The sequence below is a fragment of the Pipra filicauda genome, unplaced genomic scaffold, assembly GCF_003945595.2.
Source record: "Pipra filicauda isolate LSUMZ 115617 unplaced genomic scaffold, ASM394559v2 scaffold200_size1382263_pilon, whole genome shotgun sequence".
In the NCBI taxonomy this organism is placed as follows: domain Eukaryota; kingdom Metazoa; phylum Chordata; class Aves; order Passeriformes; family Pipridae; genus Pipra; species Pipra filicauda.
The window spans coordinates 77,944-97,479 of record NW_024104311.1 but is presented as its reverse complement, the minus strand read 5'-3'; the positions used below and the strand labels follow the sequence as shown (position 1 = coordinate 97,479).

At 36.5% G+C, this 19,536-nt stretch overlaps 2 protein-coding genes across 4 annotated transcripts in view; both read left to right on the top strand.

The window, feature by feature from the left end:
- Positions 1-13,395, top strand: part of LOC113989678 (muscular LMNA interacting protein) — a 77,063-nt gene extending 63,668 nt beyond the window's left edge. The window contains exons 13-15 of the mRNA XM_039380777.1: positions 3,584-3,637; positions 11,006-11,040; positions 13,121-13,395. Of these exons, the coding sequence (XP_039236711.1) occupies positions 3,584-3,637; positions 11,006-11,032 (81 nt within the window). The 3' untranslated portion in view covers positions 11,033-11,040; positions 13,121-13,395. The remainder of the gene's footprint in view (positions 1-3,583; positions 3,638-11,005; positions 11,041-13,120) is intronic.
- Positions 13,396-13,750: 355 nt separating this feature from the next.
- The window catches only part of TINAG (tubulointerstitial nephritis antigen), a 46,834-nt gene continuing 41,048 nt past the window's right edge, over positions 13,751-19,536 (top strand). Inside the window, exons 1-3 of one of the 3 annotated variants that reach the window (XM_039380783.1) lie at positions 13,751-13,948; positions 14,191-14,237; positions 18,657-19,106. In XM_039380783.1, the coding sequence (XP_039236717.1) occupies positions 18,737-19,106 (370 nt within the window). In that variant the 5' untranslated portion in view covers positions 13,751-13,948; positions 14,191-14,237; positions 18,657-18,736. Of the gene's footprint in view, positions 13,949-14,190; positions 14,238-18,528; positions 19,107-19,536 lie in introns of all 3 variants that reach the window. The other 2 variants (XM_039380782.1, XM_027724317.2) reach the window with 2 other exon arrangements.

Sequence of the window (19,536 nt, the reverse complement as noted above, 5' to 3'; positions counted from 1 at the left end):
AAATGTGAATGTTCTCTGGTTACTATAGTTGAAATATTCTAATTTCTTATGTGTGTTATCTCTCACTGGTTCCAGTTTTAAACCTGTGCCTCAATTAGCAAAGGTTGCAGACCCTCTAGAGAGTGACTTAGATTAATGAAAAAGGTCTTAAATTGAGAACACTTTAGAAAGCTTTATATTAGTTCAGAGGCAGCTGTGATTCATAGCACAGTAAAGGTAAACTGACCTTTTAAAGGCAAATATGTCTTGCTGATTACAGAACTAAACGAACAAAGGTCTAACGAAGATGTTATATAATCACCTCTTTTCTAAGCCTTGACTGAGTCTGTAAGAGGTTATTTTGGCCAGGTACGTAGTTTCCCTTTGAACTTACATGCCACAAATACTTATGTATTGTAAAGATATTCTGCTCTCCTCAGTACAATTCTGCAGCTAGAAATGCAGATTTAGTTTGCTCTTTCATTGTTCTTAGAAATAATAAAGAAAATGTCACATTACCAGAAAACTGAGTAATATCTAGAAAAGTTAAGTATTATTGATTAACCTTGTAATAGTAATGCAGAGTTTTGTAACTGTCAAAGGAAACAAGAATAAAAACTAAAAAAGAAATATTCATCTCCCACCACCAACAGACACAATCCTTTCACATTTGCAGATGGAAGTAGGTTTTCTTGCCAGCTGCTTTGACCTGAAGATGAAAAACTGCCAGGGACAGAATTTGATGAGGTTTCACTACACAACACACCCATAAAAAGTACATGGTCCAAGTTGCATTCAGATCTTGTGGACATAGCCATATTCCTATACGACTTTGAGGGATGATAGTCACACAATGTTTAGTAAGAAAGGGTTAATCCCACCTCATTCTACCTGCTTCATGTTCTGGTAGTTTTAAGTTGACTATGTGGTGTGCATTCAAGAAAACAAAAAATCTTATTTTTAAGGAAAAATCAGGAAGGAAGGAATAAGATTCTGTAGCCTCTTGATTAAAGGGCATGAGAGGGAATAGGCATGAGAGCCTACAGCAGGGCTGACACGTTTCAGGTTATATTGACATGATATAAATAACACATATAACCGTTTTTTTAGGATGAGGTTACTCAGGCCAAGGTACTCAACTCCTTCACAGGTGGGAGAGGCAGAGCTGTATGATTCCAGGGCAAAACCCAACACCCTCCTTTCAGGGACTTGCAAGACTAAATGTTATTTCAGCAGCGCAACACTTGGCTTATGTCATCCGTATTCACTAAAGTACTACATAAAGTTCTTTATAAATGAGCCATATGTGACTTCATTAAGACTAGACACATCTGACTGTAGAACGTATATACTCTTTCATGACAACTTCAAGGGTTTTATGTCAGAGAAGCCTTTTGAAAACAGAGAGAACTGTACACTGTTAGTTTTTTTCCAAGTCTTAAGCATGTACTAACTTTTTTCTTCATTTCTAATCAGTGAATTCCTTGTCTTGTTTCAGTTAATCTTCTCCAAAGTAATCAATGTTAATGGTGTCTGTCCAGAAAATATAGATTATTTTTCCTCTCTGTGGAGACTGTCATTCATATTGGCTCTTTAGTGTGAAAAGAGGATGCTATCAAAATAAAGGAAGCAAATGTATTTGTTGGACAAAAATTACTTTTCCCAGGTCTAAGAAGGGACTTGAGACCTTATACTCAAGGAGCATGGTAAGGCAGAATCATGACTGTGAGGGGCATTTCAGGTTAATGGGGTAGGCAATGAATACCAGCAAGAAAGGCCAGGATGAGATAACACAATAGAAATGCATTTTTCATTGTTTGGCTGTCTGCAATTTGAGAAAAAGAGCTGCTGCAGTCTCAGATCACTACCTGACTGCGGAACTTTTCTTTCTTGCAAGCAGTGGACCATTCTTCTCAGAAGGCTTAGCTGCACATCAGAACAGGATATGATTGATACTTTTCTTCTTGTCTTTTTGGTTGACCCTTCTTGCTTTTCCTGGAATACAGAGATGCCATATTCTGATGAGGCAAAGGGTAACTCAACTCTTGGGTTTATTCCAATGAAATACACTTGCCAAGATACTGCAGGTGTTGCTAGAACTTTGTATCTCTGTGTCATCAAGGACTGCCCACCCTTGGTAGTCACAGGGTGCTGGATTTGGAAATGGGACTGCTGTCTCCCATGAAGACCATCAAACACTTCCTGTGTGTGCTGCAGCACTCGGGTGGTGTGAGATCTGGGGAATGCTTTGGTGGCTGCCTGGCTGACGCTGGAAGCCAGGTGAGCAGCAGAGGGAGGGATGTTGCCACTGAGAGGGTCTAGGCTCCTTACCCATTCCTTACACTTTTGCCTAAAATTATTTTTTTGTAGAAATTTATTGAATAAATAAATAAAATTGTTGCCTAAAGTTATTCACTTGTCTTTTTGTTTTGGGAAATAATAATAATAACAATAACAACAACAACAACAATAAAAGTTAAGTGGTTCAAAGGTGCTGTTGTTGCTAGAATTGATTCTTTCTTCCCTGAAAAGGAATCAGGGCAAATTCACAAAGGGAGAGAGCAATACATAGCAGATCCTTAATGTAATTTTAGAAAATTAGAGTACATTCCACTTCAGTATCTTTCTTTGTGTGCTGGGCCAGCTTAACAGATCCGTTTTGCTTCTCCAAAAGCACAGTGTCAAAATCAATTTTCTTAGAAGAGCAATATTTTTAAGCAACATGTTTGTTGATTTACTATTTGATCTAAATGCCAAAACAAATTAATGCCTTTTGTAATTTGAAAATAGCAGGCTTCTTCCTGTCTTGTTTTTGTAGAATTCTAAAATACTCAAATCCCAACACTTTCAACAATCTTTGCTTTAAAGAGAATGTCTCTGTATCACTGTATAGGAAAATGTCACAAGCTTGTGATCTTGACATTGCCTTATAAGCTCCAGATAATCTATTTACCTGCATTCTCATTAAAATCTCCTTGAAATTGGTATGGTTCTTCACTTGAGTCACATCCATCAAACTTCATTAGTCATAGCAAGACATATAATGTTCAAAACACTGGAAAGTTACTGAGATCTAAGACTCCTTTCTGCACATACTAATTACTGTTACACAGCATTTTTTAGTTAAACATTTTTATGATTTACGTCTGTGAAATTTTGAATTAAGGAAAGATCTCTTGGAGGAGATTTAAGAAGATATTCGAAGTGACAGAAATATGGTTGCAGTTTTCAATAACTTTATGTGCATTATCTCGTACTAAATGTATCATAACACAGGTGCCCATGCTGTGATTTTTACTCAAAATGCCTCCTTGAAATTAAAAAGGGATTTATCCCTTCCCCACTCTTTTAATTATGAGAATATAATATTAAAAAAAGGGCCATACTTTTAAATAGATTTTCATACAGACAAGGAGTAACAACAGAGAGTATGCTGAACACAAATGAGATCTCTTTGCCTTGCTATCCTCCACATGTCTGAGGGTTTGGGCTTTAATTATTAAATTTTAGCGATATTTTATATAGAAATTAAACTGACTGTGGGTTTCTTTTTCCTTTTTTTAACCTTATACTCTTTCCAACTTGTGACATCTTTTCTCAGAAGCCCAATCATCCCATGATGCCTATTCCAGAAAATGAGACACTCAGCTCTAAGGAGGTAATCAGTTGACATTTAATGTGTTTAAGCATTTGCATGCTAGTTTTATCATTTACGGATGTAGCTTGTATGGAGTTGATCAGCAAAAATGTGCTGAGCTTTCAAACCTGCTTTTTTCCAGTGCAGGGACTAGATAAACATTAATTGTTCTTAATGATTAACGAAAAAAAGAAGCAGAGTTATTTTGCAGCCTGTGTTAAGTATGTGAATTTCGGATAACACTAACATTTACACTTGAGGTTCCTGATATGTGCTGTTGGGAAGTAAGCAAGTGGGAGTTGTTAAATTATGCAATTAGTCCTACTTAAATAACACTTTCCACAATTTTCAATCATTGATATAACTTCTGTTTTAAATACCAGATACTACAACAGCTACCAGAAGCACTTATAATTAATTAGCTATTGAGAATTACATAAAAGACAGTCAAGAAAACATAAAATGTAATTCAAGTTTGCCCAGTATCAAAATTCAATGTCAGTTTTATTTGACTTTGAAGAAGGACACAAATTTTCTTGAAGTCTAAGTTCAGGGGCCAATTCCCTACTACTTTTACATATCTTAACTCTAGGTCCATAGCGGTTACCACCCTAGATAATTAATTCAGTGAGAGCAGACACAATTTACTAGTCATTATCAATTTTCTCTTGAGACAGAGTATATAAAAATTAAAAAGGTTCTGCTGGCACAGGCAAGTCCTTTTTACCAGCAAGGTCATGAACACGAAGCTGATTTATAGCCTCAGTGTTGAAATAAACATGATGTAATTAACTATCATACTCTTTACTCTGGCTTTGGAATGTAATAGAACATCTTTAATTAAAGGACATTTTCAATATTATTTTTGAAATTCACATTTGAAGGCATAACTTACTACCCATAATAGAGTACGTTTATGGCAAAGGATGAATTTTTTACTGCTGAGACCTCTTTTACAAGGCGCATGTTCACAATTATTTCACTAGTTTTTTGATGAGTTTAACAATACAGATAGGAATGATAATTAAATCTTTCTAACTCAGTTTATTTGTAATTTATTATTTTAGAATTTGATTCTAGTTTTGTTAAAAGCACAAACACGATAATTTAAATAAATGAAATGGATGTTTGCCAATAATTTCTGTCAAATTATTGACTTTCTTGTTATTTTGAAAAATATTGGGAGAGTTTTGGGGTCAAGGCCTTCACATGTTGGAAAGAGAGGATTTTCCTGAATTCTGAGTTTGTTGACAACATATCAATATATTCACACAGTTTATCTCAGTTTCCACTGGAAAAAAAAATGGTAAAAAAAGAGTAAAAGAAAAAACGTTGATATTTCACTTGTTGGGTGGATCTGCACCAGGAATATATAAGCATGAATGTAGCCTCTTATTCTCATGTGCATCCCTGGCCTCTCTGTGCAGGGTGTCAGAGGCTTAGAGCTATTTCATATCTCTTTTTGTTTGAATCTTCATCACAGCCTTCTAACCTCCTCCTTTTTTCCTTGCCTTTGACATTTCTGCTTGTTTCTACATCATCAATCCCGTTTCCTCTGCGTCCCAGGAGCCACTTCTTGATTCAAAAGCAGTGTCTGCTGTGGAATTATTCAAAAAAAGACCCAAAGTGCCCTCACAAAGTGAAGTTAGACCACAAATACCTTGCAGATCTTCTCAGATATGTTATTTTTTTCCATCTCATCTGCAAAGTTTCTGAAATATTATTGAAGTTAAGGTATTTCATTAGAGAGTGGTGAGAGAGACTGTATAGTTCTGAGGATAAATTTGTTGTTGAGATTAAGTAGATTTACACCACATCAGGAACTCCAAAATCTATGTGTATATATACACATATATGTATATATGTGTATTTGTATAAATGTGTATGTGTATGTATGCATGTGTGTATATGTATATTTGCAGCCTCTGATGATGCAGATGATTTTCTTGTATTTGAAAATAAGATTTGGAAGGGAAACAAGCAGCTGAATTCTTGTCTCTCATCCTTCTTTACAATTTACACATCAAGGGAGAATTTTGCAGATCTAATGGGAAGATGGATCCTTTCAAAAAGCATTCTTTAAGGGACAAGACACATAATTTAGCTGAGGCATTATTAAGATCAGTCCAGTAAGTGAAGCATCTCACACTTACGTTATAAAGTCAGACTACCGTGAGTGAGATATTCTCGAAAAGAGTTTGTGGTATGTTCTGATTTAGCAGTGAGAACAAAAGTGCTAAATTCCATTGATTAGAGGCCAACTTGGTCTGTTCCAAGACAGGTAAAATACATAGTACTGTCTTCTAAAAAATCCCTTATATTTAAACAAACACTTGGAACAGAAGTTTAATTTATTAAAAAGCTTAAATTTATTACAACCATTGCAGCATTTGTGCCTTGACGTCTAGAATAAAGATATCTGATAAAATTGTGGTTGCATTTATAAGGACCAAAGAAAATCAACTGGAAAGAAGATTTATAAGTGCTGCTATCAGTACGCTTTGTATTTCCTTTGATTAACGTCTTATTGGATGACAGTCATTCACCGCTTAATGTTAGCTGGAGGCAAATAATTAGTTTTAAAGTTGAAAAAAAAGTGTAAGATACCATTTTGTACAGCTGAGCAAGATGAGTATTTATTGTGGTTCCCTGGGGCCTGTCACTAATGTGTATTTTGTAACTATGACTATGCAGATGAATTCCAGTCCATGTAGATACATCAGGTAGAATTGTGGCAGACTCACCACAAGCTGTTCAGGAAGTAACATCAAGCGATGACACATTTAATGTTTTCTCTATTACAAGTCAAAGAAAATATTCTCCAATGAACTATTCAAAGTACTTGTACAGGGCATGAGATCTAATTTTTTCCCCCAATTTTTAATCTCATTTTTATCAGAGGAGGTGACCAGGGCACACCATGCTGGCCATGTGGTTGTTGAGCAATGTCTTTGTATGTTTAGTGGGTGGCAGAGAAGACACAAATGCATCTAGAGATGATGCCCTTTTCTCATTCTCAGTTAAGAAGGACTGAACAAAGGCATCTGTTCCCCTCGAGATCTATTGCTGGAAACAGAAGTATGCAGCACTGATACTCAGAAAGAGATCCACATTTATATTATCTTGGAGACAGACAGGAGAGCAACACAGAACCAGGATCAGCTCAAGATATTTGGGGCAGTCTTCTTAGCTGTCCTGAAGGTGGTGACTTCTTGGAGATATGTTGTTATTGAACTGTCTTTGAAGAACAAACAATTTTCACCCTTTTCTGTTTTATGTGGTTGTGTCTTCAGAATTGGATGTTATGATGCTTTCCCTTTCTAGTGCATTAAAAAAAGGCAAGGTACGTCTTGGTTGATGATATTTAAAATCACAACACCTTTCAGGTACCTGCATTGTTCCTTTCTATTTAGGAACCTATCTTGACTCTAGGAACAGTTTATACTGAATTTACACTTCAAGAGTTTACATAACCCAGAAGTCTCCACCTAATTTAAAATGTGTTTTTTATCAGTGAATCTTTTTTGGATGATGAACTGATTAGGAAAAATCCTGTCAAGTTATAAGTCAAATATTACTCTTACTTCTATAATAAGAACCTTAGATCACTGTCATATAGTCTTTGCCCTCTTCATCTATAATTACATATAGGCTTATACTTCTGTAATGTTCCTCCCTCAGAGTGAAAAAGTCAGTGTGATTTCTGCAATTCCAAAAAACAAATGGATGGGCAGATGCTCTGTGAAACATAATCGCCTCCTTGACCTTTAGGAAGGAGTGAGGGAGGGAAAGAAGAGAAGGTGGTCCTAATTTCTATGTAGTAATTTGTATTGTTTTCCTCAAAGAAAAGTATTCACTGAAAATTAAAAAAAAAAAGTTGTATTCAGAAGAATAGCATTCTATTCTTCATGTAATTTTAACCTCATTCTGTAAGAGCATGTACCAAGTAAGATCTATCACTTCTCTGTGAAAGCAGGAAAATAAATAAGGGATATTCTCCTTGTGAAATCCTCCTCTACAACCAGTTGATTTTAAATGGAGGAGATTTGAAGGATACTCCTTGGAAACCTAATCAAGAGATATGCCACTAATTTTTGATACCTACTGTTTTCCTTTCAAGTAAAGCTGGTGTTTACATAGGTTATGATGTGTGAATGATGTTATAATCATTCCCAGAATTGTACTGAGTCAGAATCTCTAGAGAGAACATGGGGCATATGTACATGTATAGTCTCAAAAAGGCATTGCATGCGGGCACTAAAAGTATGTCCTCATTACCCTTATTCCTCTATGACTTGCAAAATCCCAAGTCTATGACACAATTACTTTAGGTCCATGTAATCTTTTCCTGAAGTTGTTACCCTGTTTTATCTGTTTGTTATGCATGAAGGATCTGTAATATTTACTTGAGATCTTAATAACATCTGTAAGGCCAACATTCATAAAACGACCACCTGAGAAAAAGATGATTTCATTGACTTCAGTGGTGACAGGGTTTCACTGACTGTCTTTTGTGCAAAGTAGCAAAAGTTCTTGAAATTTGAAGTTCTGTAAAAATGTCAATAAGGTCCAAAGTTCTAAGTTGCTCTTAATCTTTATTTACTTAAGGAGTGTTCCTAGTCTGAAGTCAACAATAGTATTAATCATTGATAGATTCTACATATAAGAGGAAAATGCACCCACTTTTTGAAAATGTCCTTGTACTAAAGAATTTATGTAAGGGGTTTTGCTTTACATTAAACAGAAGTTCCAACCCCAATGACATTATCACAGCAGACTGATGTTCTTCCAGTTGAAAAAATCTCATTGTATCCTGGATTAGTCTGTAATGATCCAGCTCTTGCATACCATTCAATACCTTCTCAACTTGTAAAGAAGATTCTCTGTCAAAGAAAGAACAGGGATGTGGCAGATACCTAATGAAAGTAGAGGGAACTGTACTGGAAGCACTCCCACTCAAATGTCAACTTTGTTCAAGCCCCTCCTTTTTCCATTTGGTGCTGAGAGATGTCCTTCCCAGCATGCAGACTTATTGGGGCAAAAGTCTGCCTTGCTCCTTGGGCTTTCCTTGGAGCATGTCCACCTGTCACATTGTGGATGTACTGTTCACTTTTTGCTTTCAGTCTTGCCTAAGTCTGCAGCCTTGTTCCCCAAACAGTGGAGAGCTGGTATACACTAGTATGGCAGAGTATTACTGCCAACCTCTTCTTTGGAGTGATGGTTTCACTATCCTTAGTTTATTTTGACCAAGCCAAGGACTGCAAACTTAGGCTCTCTCCATTATAACTGTTCATTTGGCTAAAAATTTAATGACCCTGCAAATGAGCATTAAAAGTAGGAATAATTACTTTTACTAAAGGAATAAGGTGTCAGGTGTCAGCTGTAACAAATTCTTTAACCTCCAAAATGGATGGGCCACTGAAAGGGAACAGTAAGCTGTAGCCTTCTGATATTTATAAATAGAAAGGTAGGTCCAAACAATGCACATTTCTAAATTCTCAAATAAAACCTTTAAATATCAGCAGACATACTTTCTATTTACTTTATAATTTAACAATGCTTTAACCTTTATTTTTTAATACTTTTTATGTACAGCAGGAAGTTTATACTTGCAACAGGTAGTTGGGCAATACTTTTGGCCTCCTTCAATGATATCTTCTTGTTTTAAATAAAAACTTTCAGTTATAGGCTACTAACATGAAAGGGCATTAGATCACTGTGCATTAACAATGAAAAAGCATTTTATGCATTTATAGGATTTTATTTCCAACGTGATGACTATAAAAAGAATTACTGTAAATATATTACTTTTATGGTAAGTTTACATTAAAAAATCTGAAAGAGTAGTAATATAAGAGTGATAAAGAGAAAGTTTGAAATGTCAGTATGTTGTTTAAACTACTATTTTAATATAATTCTACTTGGCTTTAAGAAACAGCTGTTGTATTTGGTCCCCTTCAAATAGTGGCAGGAGTACTGTATAATAGTTTTAGAGGGAAAGAGCTTGCCCTGAATAGGTAGTCACAGTTGTATGTTGAAGGAGGCTTTTTTAATATTCAATACCTAAGTAATGCATAGGTAATGAGAATCACAGACTCAGACAAAAATTAGTTATAGTGCTTGACCATTCTTACTCTGAAAAATATTTTTCCTTATGGCTAGTTAAAATTTCCCCCCTTGTTGCCTCGTTTTCTTTCACTGTGCAAATCTGAGCCACCTATAAACCCTGCTTAAATAGCTGGAGAGGGAAAATGGATACCCTTTAGCCTGTTCGTTAGATTAAACAAGCGCTGTTGCCACCCCTCATCTGTCACGTCTTTCCCAGAAATCAAGGAACACTTGCAACCATCCTGATAGTCCTCCATTTGATTTCCTCTGCTTGCTTGACAACTCTTTTTTATTGGGAAGGCTCAAAAATGGAAACTATGTTCCAGACACAGCCTCACTAGTGCCCAGCAGAGGGGAATAACTTCTCTCAACCTGCTGGCTGTGCTCTAATTAATGCAACTGTGTATGAAGTTATCCTTCACCACAAGCGTGAACTGAAACACATTCAGTTTGGTGTTGACTAGACCTCATGTCCTTCTTAGCAGAGCTGCTACTTAGCCAGTCACTGACCTATAACATTGCATGGGTTATTCACTTCCTCCATCCCTCCTTGTCCCCGTATCCTTGTCCCCTGCCAGATGCAGGATTTTGTGTTTGCCTTTGTTCACAAATCTCCTGCTAGCTTGTTCCTCCAGTCTGTAAAAGTCCTTCAGAATGCAAATCATACCTTTGGCATATCAGTCTCTCCCGCCCATCCAAGTTAGGAACATTCACAGACTTCCTGGACATATAGGATCTTCAGGACCTTGATGGAGATGTCACCCTGGCATCTTCTGAAACACCACCTGGAACAGAGATTTTGAACCACTATCTTTTTAGACCAGTGTCCCAACCAGTTATTCGTCCGCTCTGTAATGTACCCTGCTCCTCAGTTTGAGATTCTAGGTGCCTGTGGCAAAATCCTTACAAAGTTGGAGAAAAATAACTCCTAAGTGATGTGAATGCAAGGGTGGCCACATACTCTGTCCTCCCAGCATGAGGTTTAAAAAAGCATGAGTCTGAAATGTCCTCTGATGTGCATTTAGTCAAGGTGATGCTTGTCTGTTGAAATCTTCTGTGTGCAGTAGACTTCCTCAAACACGTCAATGCATGAAACATCATTCCCTGGTTCAGTAAGCACAGTTGTAAATTAACAGTGCAGCAAACCAATGCTTTAAAAAAAGAGAAAGTACTTACTGTATGAAGTTGTCTGCTGGTTTTTACAACTGTGCCTGCTTAACATACTGCAGTTTTTATTCTCCTCTCCACTTTGTTTTCACCTTTTATTTTCATTTTCTATAGGTTTCCAAAGAAAGAGGTTCTGTTTAGCTCTGATAGTGAGTATGACTTTTTTTTTCTAACTTGATTACAGTCACAATTTGAATATGTAACTACTTTGGTGTCACTTTAACAAATTTTTATGGCTTTGATTAAAAAGATGGTAGGCTGCTTTAGCTACACAATTTAGTGTTTGGATAATAAGATGGCTATGTTTGATGAAGGATTTTCCAGGAATAATTACCAATGCAGAATAATTCCAATTCTTAGCATGACAGAATAAAGTCGTAATTGGATTAATTTTAAGTGGTATACAATCAAAAAGTTAGAAGAGATTGAGGTATAGTCTGGAATTGGATAGTAAAGTGATGTCAGGGAAATAAGATGGGGTTTTTTTTTAATATTTGAGCACATAATCACATAGTGCCATTAAAATGAATGGTTTGCTAGAGTTAAACAATACCATATTACAAATAATGTACTATGCTTGAAAGCAGATATAATATAGTACTTAACAAGGGAGGTCATCAAACAGGTGATACTGGAAAGGCTGAAAGGTTCAATGCCTTTTTTTTTTTGTTTTTTTTTTTTTTACTTGTTTCAGTCTTCAGAAAAAAAAAAAGAGTAATTATAACTAAAAGTTTATTTCAATTACTATTAAGAATTTGAGAGTAGGATCATGGAGAGAAATGGAAAATAACACCTGAAGGAATGCTGGGGTGAATTGCATTATTCAGGATGGTACAGCCTAATGAAACTTACCCTTAAAATACTTAATCAAAGCAATTTCTCAAACACTAGTGATTAGCAGGATGAGTAAGTTCCCAGAAAACTGGAGAAAGGCAAACACCATGTCCTATCTAAACAAAAGAGGAAAGAAAAATCTTAAGAATTACAGAAAAATCAGTTCTAACAGCATTTCCAAGACACTGGAACAAAGTATTAAACAACACATTTGTAGGCATCTAGAGAGTGGTAAGAAGATAAGATTACTTGTACCCGGACATGTCAGAAACAAATCCTATCAAGTTGATCTCATTTCCTTCTGTGACAGCAAAACAGATACAGGGATGTGTTTTATACACAGTCCCACACAACATTCATAAGCAAGCAAAGCAGATATGGGCTAAATTAAATTCACATAAAGTAGATACATAACTGATTGGAAAGCTGGACTCTGAGAATTACTGCCAAAGAGGGAGAACATCTCACAGCTTTCCAGAATGCTGTCTTCTATATAAAACTATATGTCTTCACTTTAAAACTTTGTCATTAGTTACTTGCTCAATCACATGGACAGTAGGATTACCCAATTTGCAGCTAATGCCCATTTGGGAGGACTTGCAAGCAGCTTGGAAGGCAGGATTTTAATTAAAAAAATGTCTTACAAGAAGGGCTTGAAATAAATATGGTAAAATTCATTAAAGACAAATACAAAAAAGTATGAAGAGTGCAGACAGAAAAGGCATGATGATGTTACTGCAGGTGAGAACCTGAGGATTATAGGGCAGGACAAACTAAATATAGTGGAAGAGGTGATGGTCTTACAAAAAATGCCATTCCAGGGAGATATTGAAGAGAGTGCTTATAATATGATAGAGGCAATTACCCATGTCTGTTCAGTATTAGTGAAAAATCAGTTACATGGGATGTATCATGTCCTCGCACAGATGAATAGAAATAAGGACAGAGTAGAGGCACAGCAGTTTGTGTCTCTTCATAATGGACTATTATAAGGGGATATTAGTCACTTCTCCATCTTTCCTGAGAGTAGGAGAAAGAGAAATGTGCCTAAATTTCAGGGAGAGAGATTTAGTTTGGATTTGAACAGTTGCAGCTCTGTGAAATTTTAAGTCTTAAAAGCAGTTTGCCTCTGGCTGCTGCAAAGACAGGCAAGCATCTCACAAGGCAGATCTGGTCTGCAGCTCTCATCTGCTCCCACAGCTATAGCACAAATGAGGTGGCTGAATATATCTTTACGGTTTGGGTTTTTTTTCTGTGAAACTATGAGTTCCTCTTGTTAGCTAGATCATCAGGTTGTATAAATGAGAAAAACTAGGTGACCTCAATGCGTGTTACACATCTTACTAATCTTTATGTTTGACCTTTTGGATTCATGCAAAAACTCTTCTTTTGCAGCCCCAAATTAGGATCAAGAGCTGAAACTGCATTTTGAGGCCTGTTTCTGTACTGAGAAGGAATCCACACCACAAATGTTATTTAAAGCACCATTAAAAAAAATTGCTTCCAGTATGATAATTGTAAAGCAGTAATAACAATCAAATATTCTTTCAAGCGATAATCTTATATAATAGCATAATTAACCCCAGAGCTACACACTTGAATATGCCATTTCTTGAAATGCTTGTTGTTTTAAGAGATGCCCAATATAACACAGCATATTTTATTTAGGAATAATATAAATGTTGAAATTAAATAAAGCTGTATTTTTGTTGCAAAGTGTTTTTTGTGATTCTTGTTATTACTCCTGTAAATTTAACTCCATGTGTTTCAAATAGCTGAGAACAAATGCCAGCATTGCCTGGGAAGGAATGCTCCTGCTTGCTTAACCTTGGTCACATTTTGACACCGCACAGGCACTAGGGTTTTGTGAAGTAGTCCAGGGACTATTCACGTTTGTGCCAGCATTCACAGCAGTCAGCATGCGCAGCGATTTTTCCCTGCCATGCATATTGATAGCCCTTCTGGCCAGCAGGGTCTGTGCCAGTTGCTGAGTGCAGGCAGAATTACTGCAGCATGAGGAAGAAACATCACTTTCCTCTCCACTTTACGCTCCTATGTTTTTGATTCTGTGCTGCTTCCACACAATGTTGTCCAAGCCTGGATCTTAAACAGTTTGCTTCCCAAATGCACTATAAAAGTCTAAGGAACTGATTGTCTATGCTTGCATGAGTTAATTGCCTTCTCCCCAGTCTCTTGGTCCTTTGAACCACAAATCACCCTCAGGTATGTATACGCTCAGGACCCTTGCATTGCAGCCCTCTCCTTTGCAGGAGCATTTTACCTCCTGATACATTCTGGTTAAGACTAATATTTTAATGAGAATTGCTGCTGCTTTCATTAAAATTAATGTGATTAACTATTTATGAAATACTACTATCAGTTAAAACATTAAATTTAAAACCAGCTTAGGCTATTCAGCCTCTTGCACTGTTGGACCTGGTGTAACTTCAATCCTGCTTTTTTAGCTGTTGGATTCTGGAACTGTGAAAAGAGAAGAAAAGGTCAGCAACCAGTAAGTCTCTCTCTATGGGCAATATATTCGTTTTTTCCCTTGATACAGGAGCATGTGCGTCCTTCATAATATTGTGAACAGATTGATACAAATATAAGGGTAGGGTTTTTGTTTAGTTTCTTTTCTCAGTGGAAAAATAATAGAAGTTAAGTGTCTACACATTGTGAATAGCATACCTATTAACCAGATGGTGGGAAAAAAATTGAGAAAAGCTCATCAGTGAATTCAAGAGGGAGTTCGTGGGACAGAAATCAACACATACAAATACAACAAAAAGTATTGAAAACTTAAAAAAATAGATATAAATTCATACATATAAATGCATCTATAACTATAAATGTGTTAAAAGTACTGTAATAGGTCTGCCCACCAAGGACCTAATAGTATTTCTTGGTTTCAGTAAATCACTGAAGTGGGTAAAATTCATATTTAGAGACGATGTGTGTGTGAGTCTCAAAAGTCTTAGTATGCTTTTCTGCCCATTTTTTTTCATGGCATTTGCTTTGTTCTGAATTTGTTTCCAAACTCAAATTTATTTTCCTTTTGAATTTCATTTTTGTAGAGCCCAAATCCATTCTAGCGTGTCTAACCAAGAGAATTATTCACATGGTATGGTTTAGGTTTAGGTTTTAATTTACCTAGGTGATCAACTGAAGTCCATAGGTGAAAGGAACACAAGCAAGAGAAAGAACTGCTAGGATTAGAGAAAGGACTAAGGAGGAATCCGTTTTTTGACCTCTGGATTTTTGAGTTTGTTCAATTCTGCATACTTTAAAAACAAGTTTCACTCTCTGTTCAAACAGCTTTCATCTATGAATGAAAAATAAGATTATATTGGCAGTTACAGTCTAGGAACTCTAGCCTGTAAAAACAAAGGAAAAAGTACAAGGAAAAAAATTCTATATGAGAGATTATAAAGAGCAAAACAACATGAAAGTGATCGCTTTTTCAGTAAAACTAGAAAATTAATGGATGCTGCTTATTCAATAGTGTAATATATTTAGTCCACGTTCTGCTGCCTTTACCCTGCTTTTATTCATTATTTTATGGTAAAATACACATTCCTGTCAGGATAACAATGACTGCTTATGTTTGGTGAGGGCTTTTTGCCTCATCTGCTCTTGCAGTCTGATACACTCTGTTCACCCCATCGTGTGCATGCTTGTGGTGATTCTGTTGTTGCTATGTGCTACAACTTAAGCTAGTGAAAAAATGATTTATTAGAGTTGTCCCAAGTGGTCAGAAGAGGAATGTGTTTAGCACGAGGCATGTATTTGGACAGTGGTATAGAATGTGACATGGGAAGGAGAAGCAGAATTCATTACTTGAGAAAATTTGGTTGTTGCATCAGAATAAGGACAGCCATTGGCCCCAGCGTTCAGCTGGCTGCCATCCAAAGCCTGGTTTAGTGCGGCACAGCTCTGTGGTCTTGACTCGGTTTTAATGAGAAAATTGCTTAAATATCAGGAAGTTCAGAAGCTAATGCTGTGCAAAATAAGAAAAGTGAAAGCACAGAGAGAGGGATTTTGTTAAAAGGGTAACAATAGGAACTCTGGGATGCAAAGGGAAAAAAAATCTGTTCCCTAAGGTATTAAAAAAATTGGTAAAAGCAGGGAGTCAGAAAGTGGCAACTCAGCAACACTGAGGATCAACCTGTTATGAGGATTAAGATATAGACTTATGAGGAGTGGCTGAGGGAGCTGGGGTTGTTTAGCCTGGAGAAAAGGAGGCTCAGGGGGGACCTTATTGCTTTCTTCAACTACTTGAAAGGAGGTTGGAGTGAGGTGGGGGTTGGTCTCTTCTCAGAGGTAACAAGAGACAGGAGAGGAAATGATCTCAAGTTGCATCAGGGGACGTTTAGATTGGATATTAGGAAAAAATTCTTCACTGAAAGGATGGGAAGGCATTGAAATAGGCTGCTAAGGAAGGTGATGGAATCACCATCCCTGGAAGTGTTCAGGAGGTGTGTGGATGTAGTACCTGGGGACATGGTTTAGTGGTGTTATATTTGAATTCCTGCCAAATGTTTGGTGTTTTTTGAAACTCAAGGTTAAACATCAAGGAGTGCTGAAACAGGTACAAGACAGATATTTTTGCACTTAACTCTGCTGACTAGAACTAGGACTAGGACCTGAACTCATAAGCTTAGGAGAGCTGTTATGCTTGGAATATATTAATCTTCAATGGAGAAAAAGCATCATGTTCAGCTTTTTCTAAATAGTCACAGTTAAGTCAGGAGACTTAACATGCTTTCAGACAGTGGAGACAGAGCTATTTTTGCTTACAGAGGAACCAGAGTAGAATAGTTCTGTGGGATTTTTTAAAGGTTTTAACATATGCCAACAACTGTGAAAAATGGATTTTATCAAGGTTCAGCACAATCTCATGTCCCAAAACAAAGCTGCTTAGAAGCATAAGTTACATTTTTGTGTCCCTTTAAAAGAAATCTTACTCCTGTGTAAATGAGCTCATGAAATTTCCAAATTCCTTGCCTCTGGTTTATCATCAGCAAATCTTCAAAGTTGAAAACACAGATATGCCTGTTAATTTATTCTGACTGGTGGACAACTTTAACCACATGTTAGCTTTTTTTCTTTCTTATGCTTCCAGAGCAATGAGATAACTCTTTAAAAACGTTTCTGAAGATTTGTAATACAAAGGAGATTTGCCTTTTGCTAATGTTGGTGCAAATCAGAAGTCATTCTCTTGGAGCTGATGGAGCTGCATAGACATAAGGAAAAGAACTGAATTATAATTTCCAGTGAGCATTTCACTGTTTCCATGAATGTGTTCTTTCTCATTTTTCTCACATTATATTTGTTAAATTATAGTAGTCAGTGACAGAATTAACATTGTCCAGATTTTTCTGTCATAAATAAAACTTAATAAAAAAAATGCAGAGCAAATTTGAAGGCTAAGACTTAGGTCCTATTAATGTGATGTAGGGTGATTGCTTTCTTCTGACCTTGGCCTTTCTATTAACTTTCACAGCAAAGGTTGCTTGCAACAGAGCGAAATAAAAAATTATGTGATTGGATGTAATTTTCCCTCATCTGCAGTTCCTTGGTTGTGATGGGAGGCAGGTCCAATAAAAGCACTGCTGACAAGAAATTGTATCAAAGTCTTGAACATTTGAATTACAAGTCCATATATATAAACACACACACACACACACACACACACACTTCCTCTTAATGTCTCTGCCATTCATGGCAAGGCATCCACACCAGCTGTGCTTTCGAAAGGAGGGGCCCTTTGATGTCTTCCTGAGCAGTCCAGCTGAAGTCATAAAGGGAAAAATCCCCTTTGTTCCCTAGAAAAGAGCCTGCCATCAACATCTCTGTGTTCCTCTCACTTATTAAAAAATGGAGACAGAAGGATGAGTAGTTTTTACCTCTGCTTGTTCAGCTTTGGAGACTTAAATTGTCTTGTAACATTTCAGATTTGAAACTATGTTGGTTTTTCTTGTTTGGTTGGTTGGTTGGTTTTGGGTTTTGTTTTTTTGTTTGTTTGGTTGGTTGGTTTTTTTTTTTCAATTTAGCCTTATGTGATACCTTTACTTGGAACTTCAAAGTTCTTTGCTACTTTTTTCTGACTCTTTTAAGTTTTGGCAACAGTACCATGTATATTTCTTCAGGCCACTGTTCAAAAACCTGGAGATCGCAGATCAAATAGTCAAGGCTATTAGACTTATCCTTGATATCTGCTCTGGTTTTCTTTGCAGTTTTATTAATACAAACATTTCCTTTTTAAATAAGAATGAGCACTCCTTGGTGGGTATTTATTACATTATTTATAATGATTGCCAGTTCATTTTGACTAAAGAAATGCAAATCTTAAAAGAATACATTTAGGTAATAGTTTATACTGAATATCACCTGATTTTTTCTTAATTTGCCCATAGTAAAACAATGCAAAGTGAAGCATATAAGGCTAAGCTAGATCACTGGAAATAAGACTGAGATGGGGGATGCAGGATAAGTTTACTGCAGTGATGTAACCCTGCTTATCAGAAAGGAAAATGTAGATAAAATGCAATCGAAGTATTAAAGAGTTTTTAGTCATATGGAGAATATGTTGGTTATAGGTATATGAAAAGAAAGAGAGCTTCCTTTGACACCATATACTCATTCCTCACACTGTTTTGATTTTAGGAGTTTAAAGTATAGAACCAAAATATTGGATCATGTATATTTTGCATATTCTGAAACTACTATAAACTTACTCACTTGCAAGAGAATGCACCCAACGTTTCATAATGACATATACATAATTATGGCTCTGTTTCCAGTATCTCTGTATGTTGGCCAAATAAATCAGTTTACAACATATCTGACTAATAATTAACACGTGGAATCTTCCTAGAAAACCATAGTCTGCAGCTTTCTGTTCAGATTTTTTTCTGATTGGTAACTGAAGGTACTACACTACAGTGAATGAACATTTGATTATAAAGTGAAGGACAACAAGCCTCAAAAAAGACTGCTAGAAGCACAAGAATGTGGCTCAAAATTCAGATATTGCTCTTATATTGCATTGCAAGTGAAGTTTGTATGGCAAAGCAGCTTGATTCTAAAAGAAATTTTCCCGGAGGACTTTACTCTGTAGAAGACGGCGGTTTTGCAAAGCGGAACAGGACTAAAAGGAATCTGTATCAGGGAAGGTCCTGCATGGTACGAGGCTGTTGCACAGGAAGAGATGATGACTGCAGCTTTAATATCGTCTCTAAAGCAGCTATATGTTACTGTGACCAGTACTGTACCTCAGGTTCACCTGGCCCTGTAGACTGTTGTGCTGACTATTGGGATGTTTGTGACCACCCTGTTGAGCCCACCAGGTCAGATGAGCCTTGGCCACCTCCAGCATCAGGTAGGTAGAAAAAAAATACTCAGTTGGCTTTAGTGCATCACAATGAAAATATACATGAAAGAATTACTGATAAATCTTTAGATTGTATATATCCTGAAATTGTGACTAAAGACATAGTGGACAAAGATGCTGAAGTATGAAACTGGACTAAGAATTGTGCTTGCTGTTACTTCTTTGTCTCTAGGGACATATTTTTAGCATTGGTTTCATTATATTTCTCTTGGACAGAACCTCTGCTGTACTTGAAACTTCTCAGAGAATAACCTCATGGGGTCAAAATTCGTGTAATCTCAACAACTTCAATAGAGCTTCACAGATTAAAATGAGATTAACAGCAAGCTCTAAATATTTGTATCCATCAGTACAAATAAATTGTCAAGAAAACTGAAGGTTATCCTGTATGATAGTGCTCTGAGGTTTTCTGCAATGG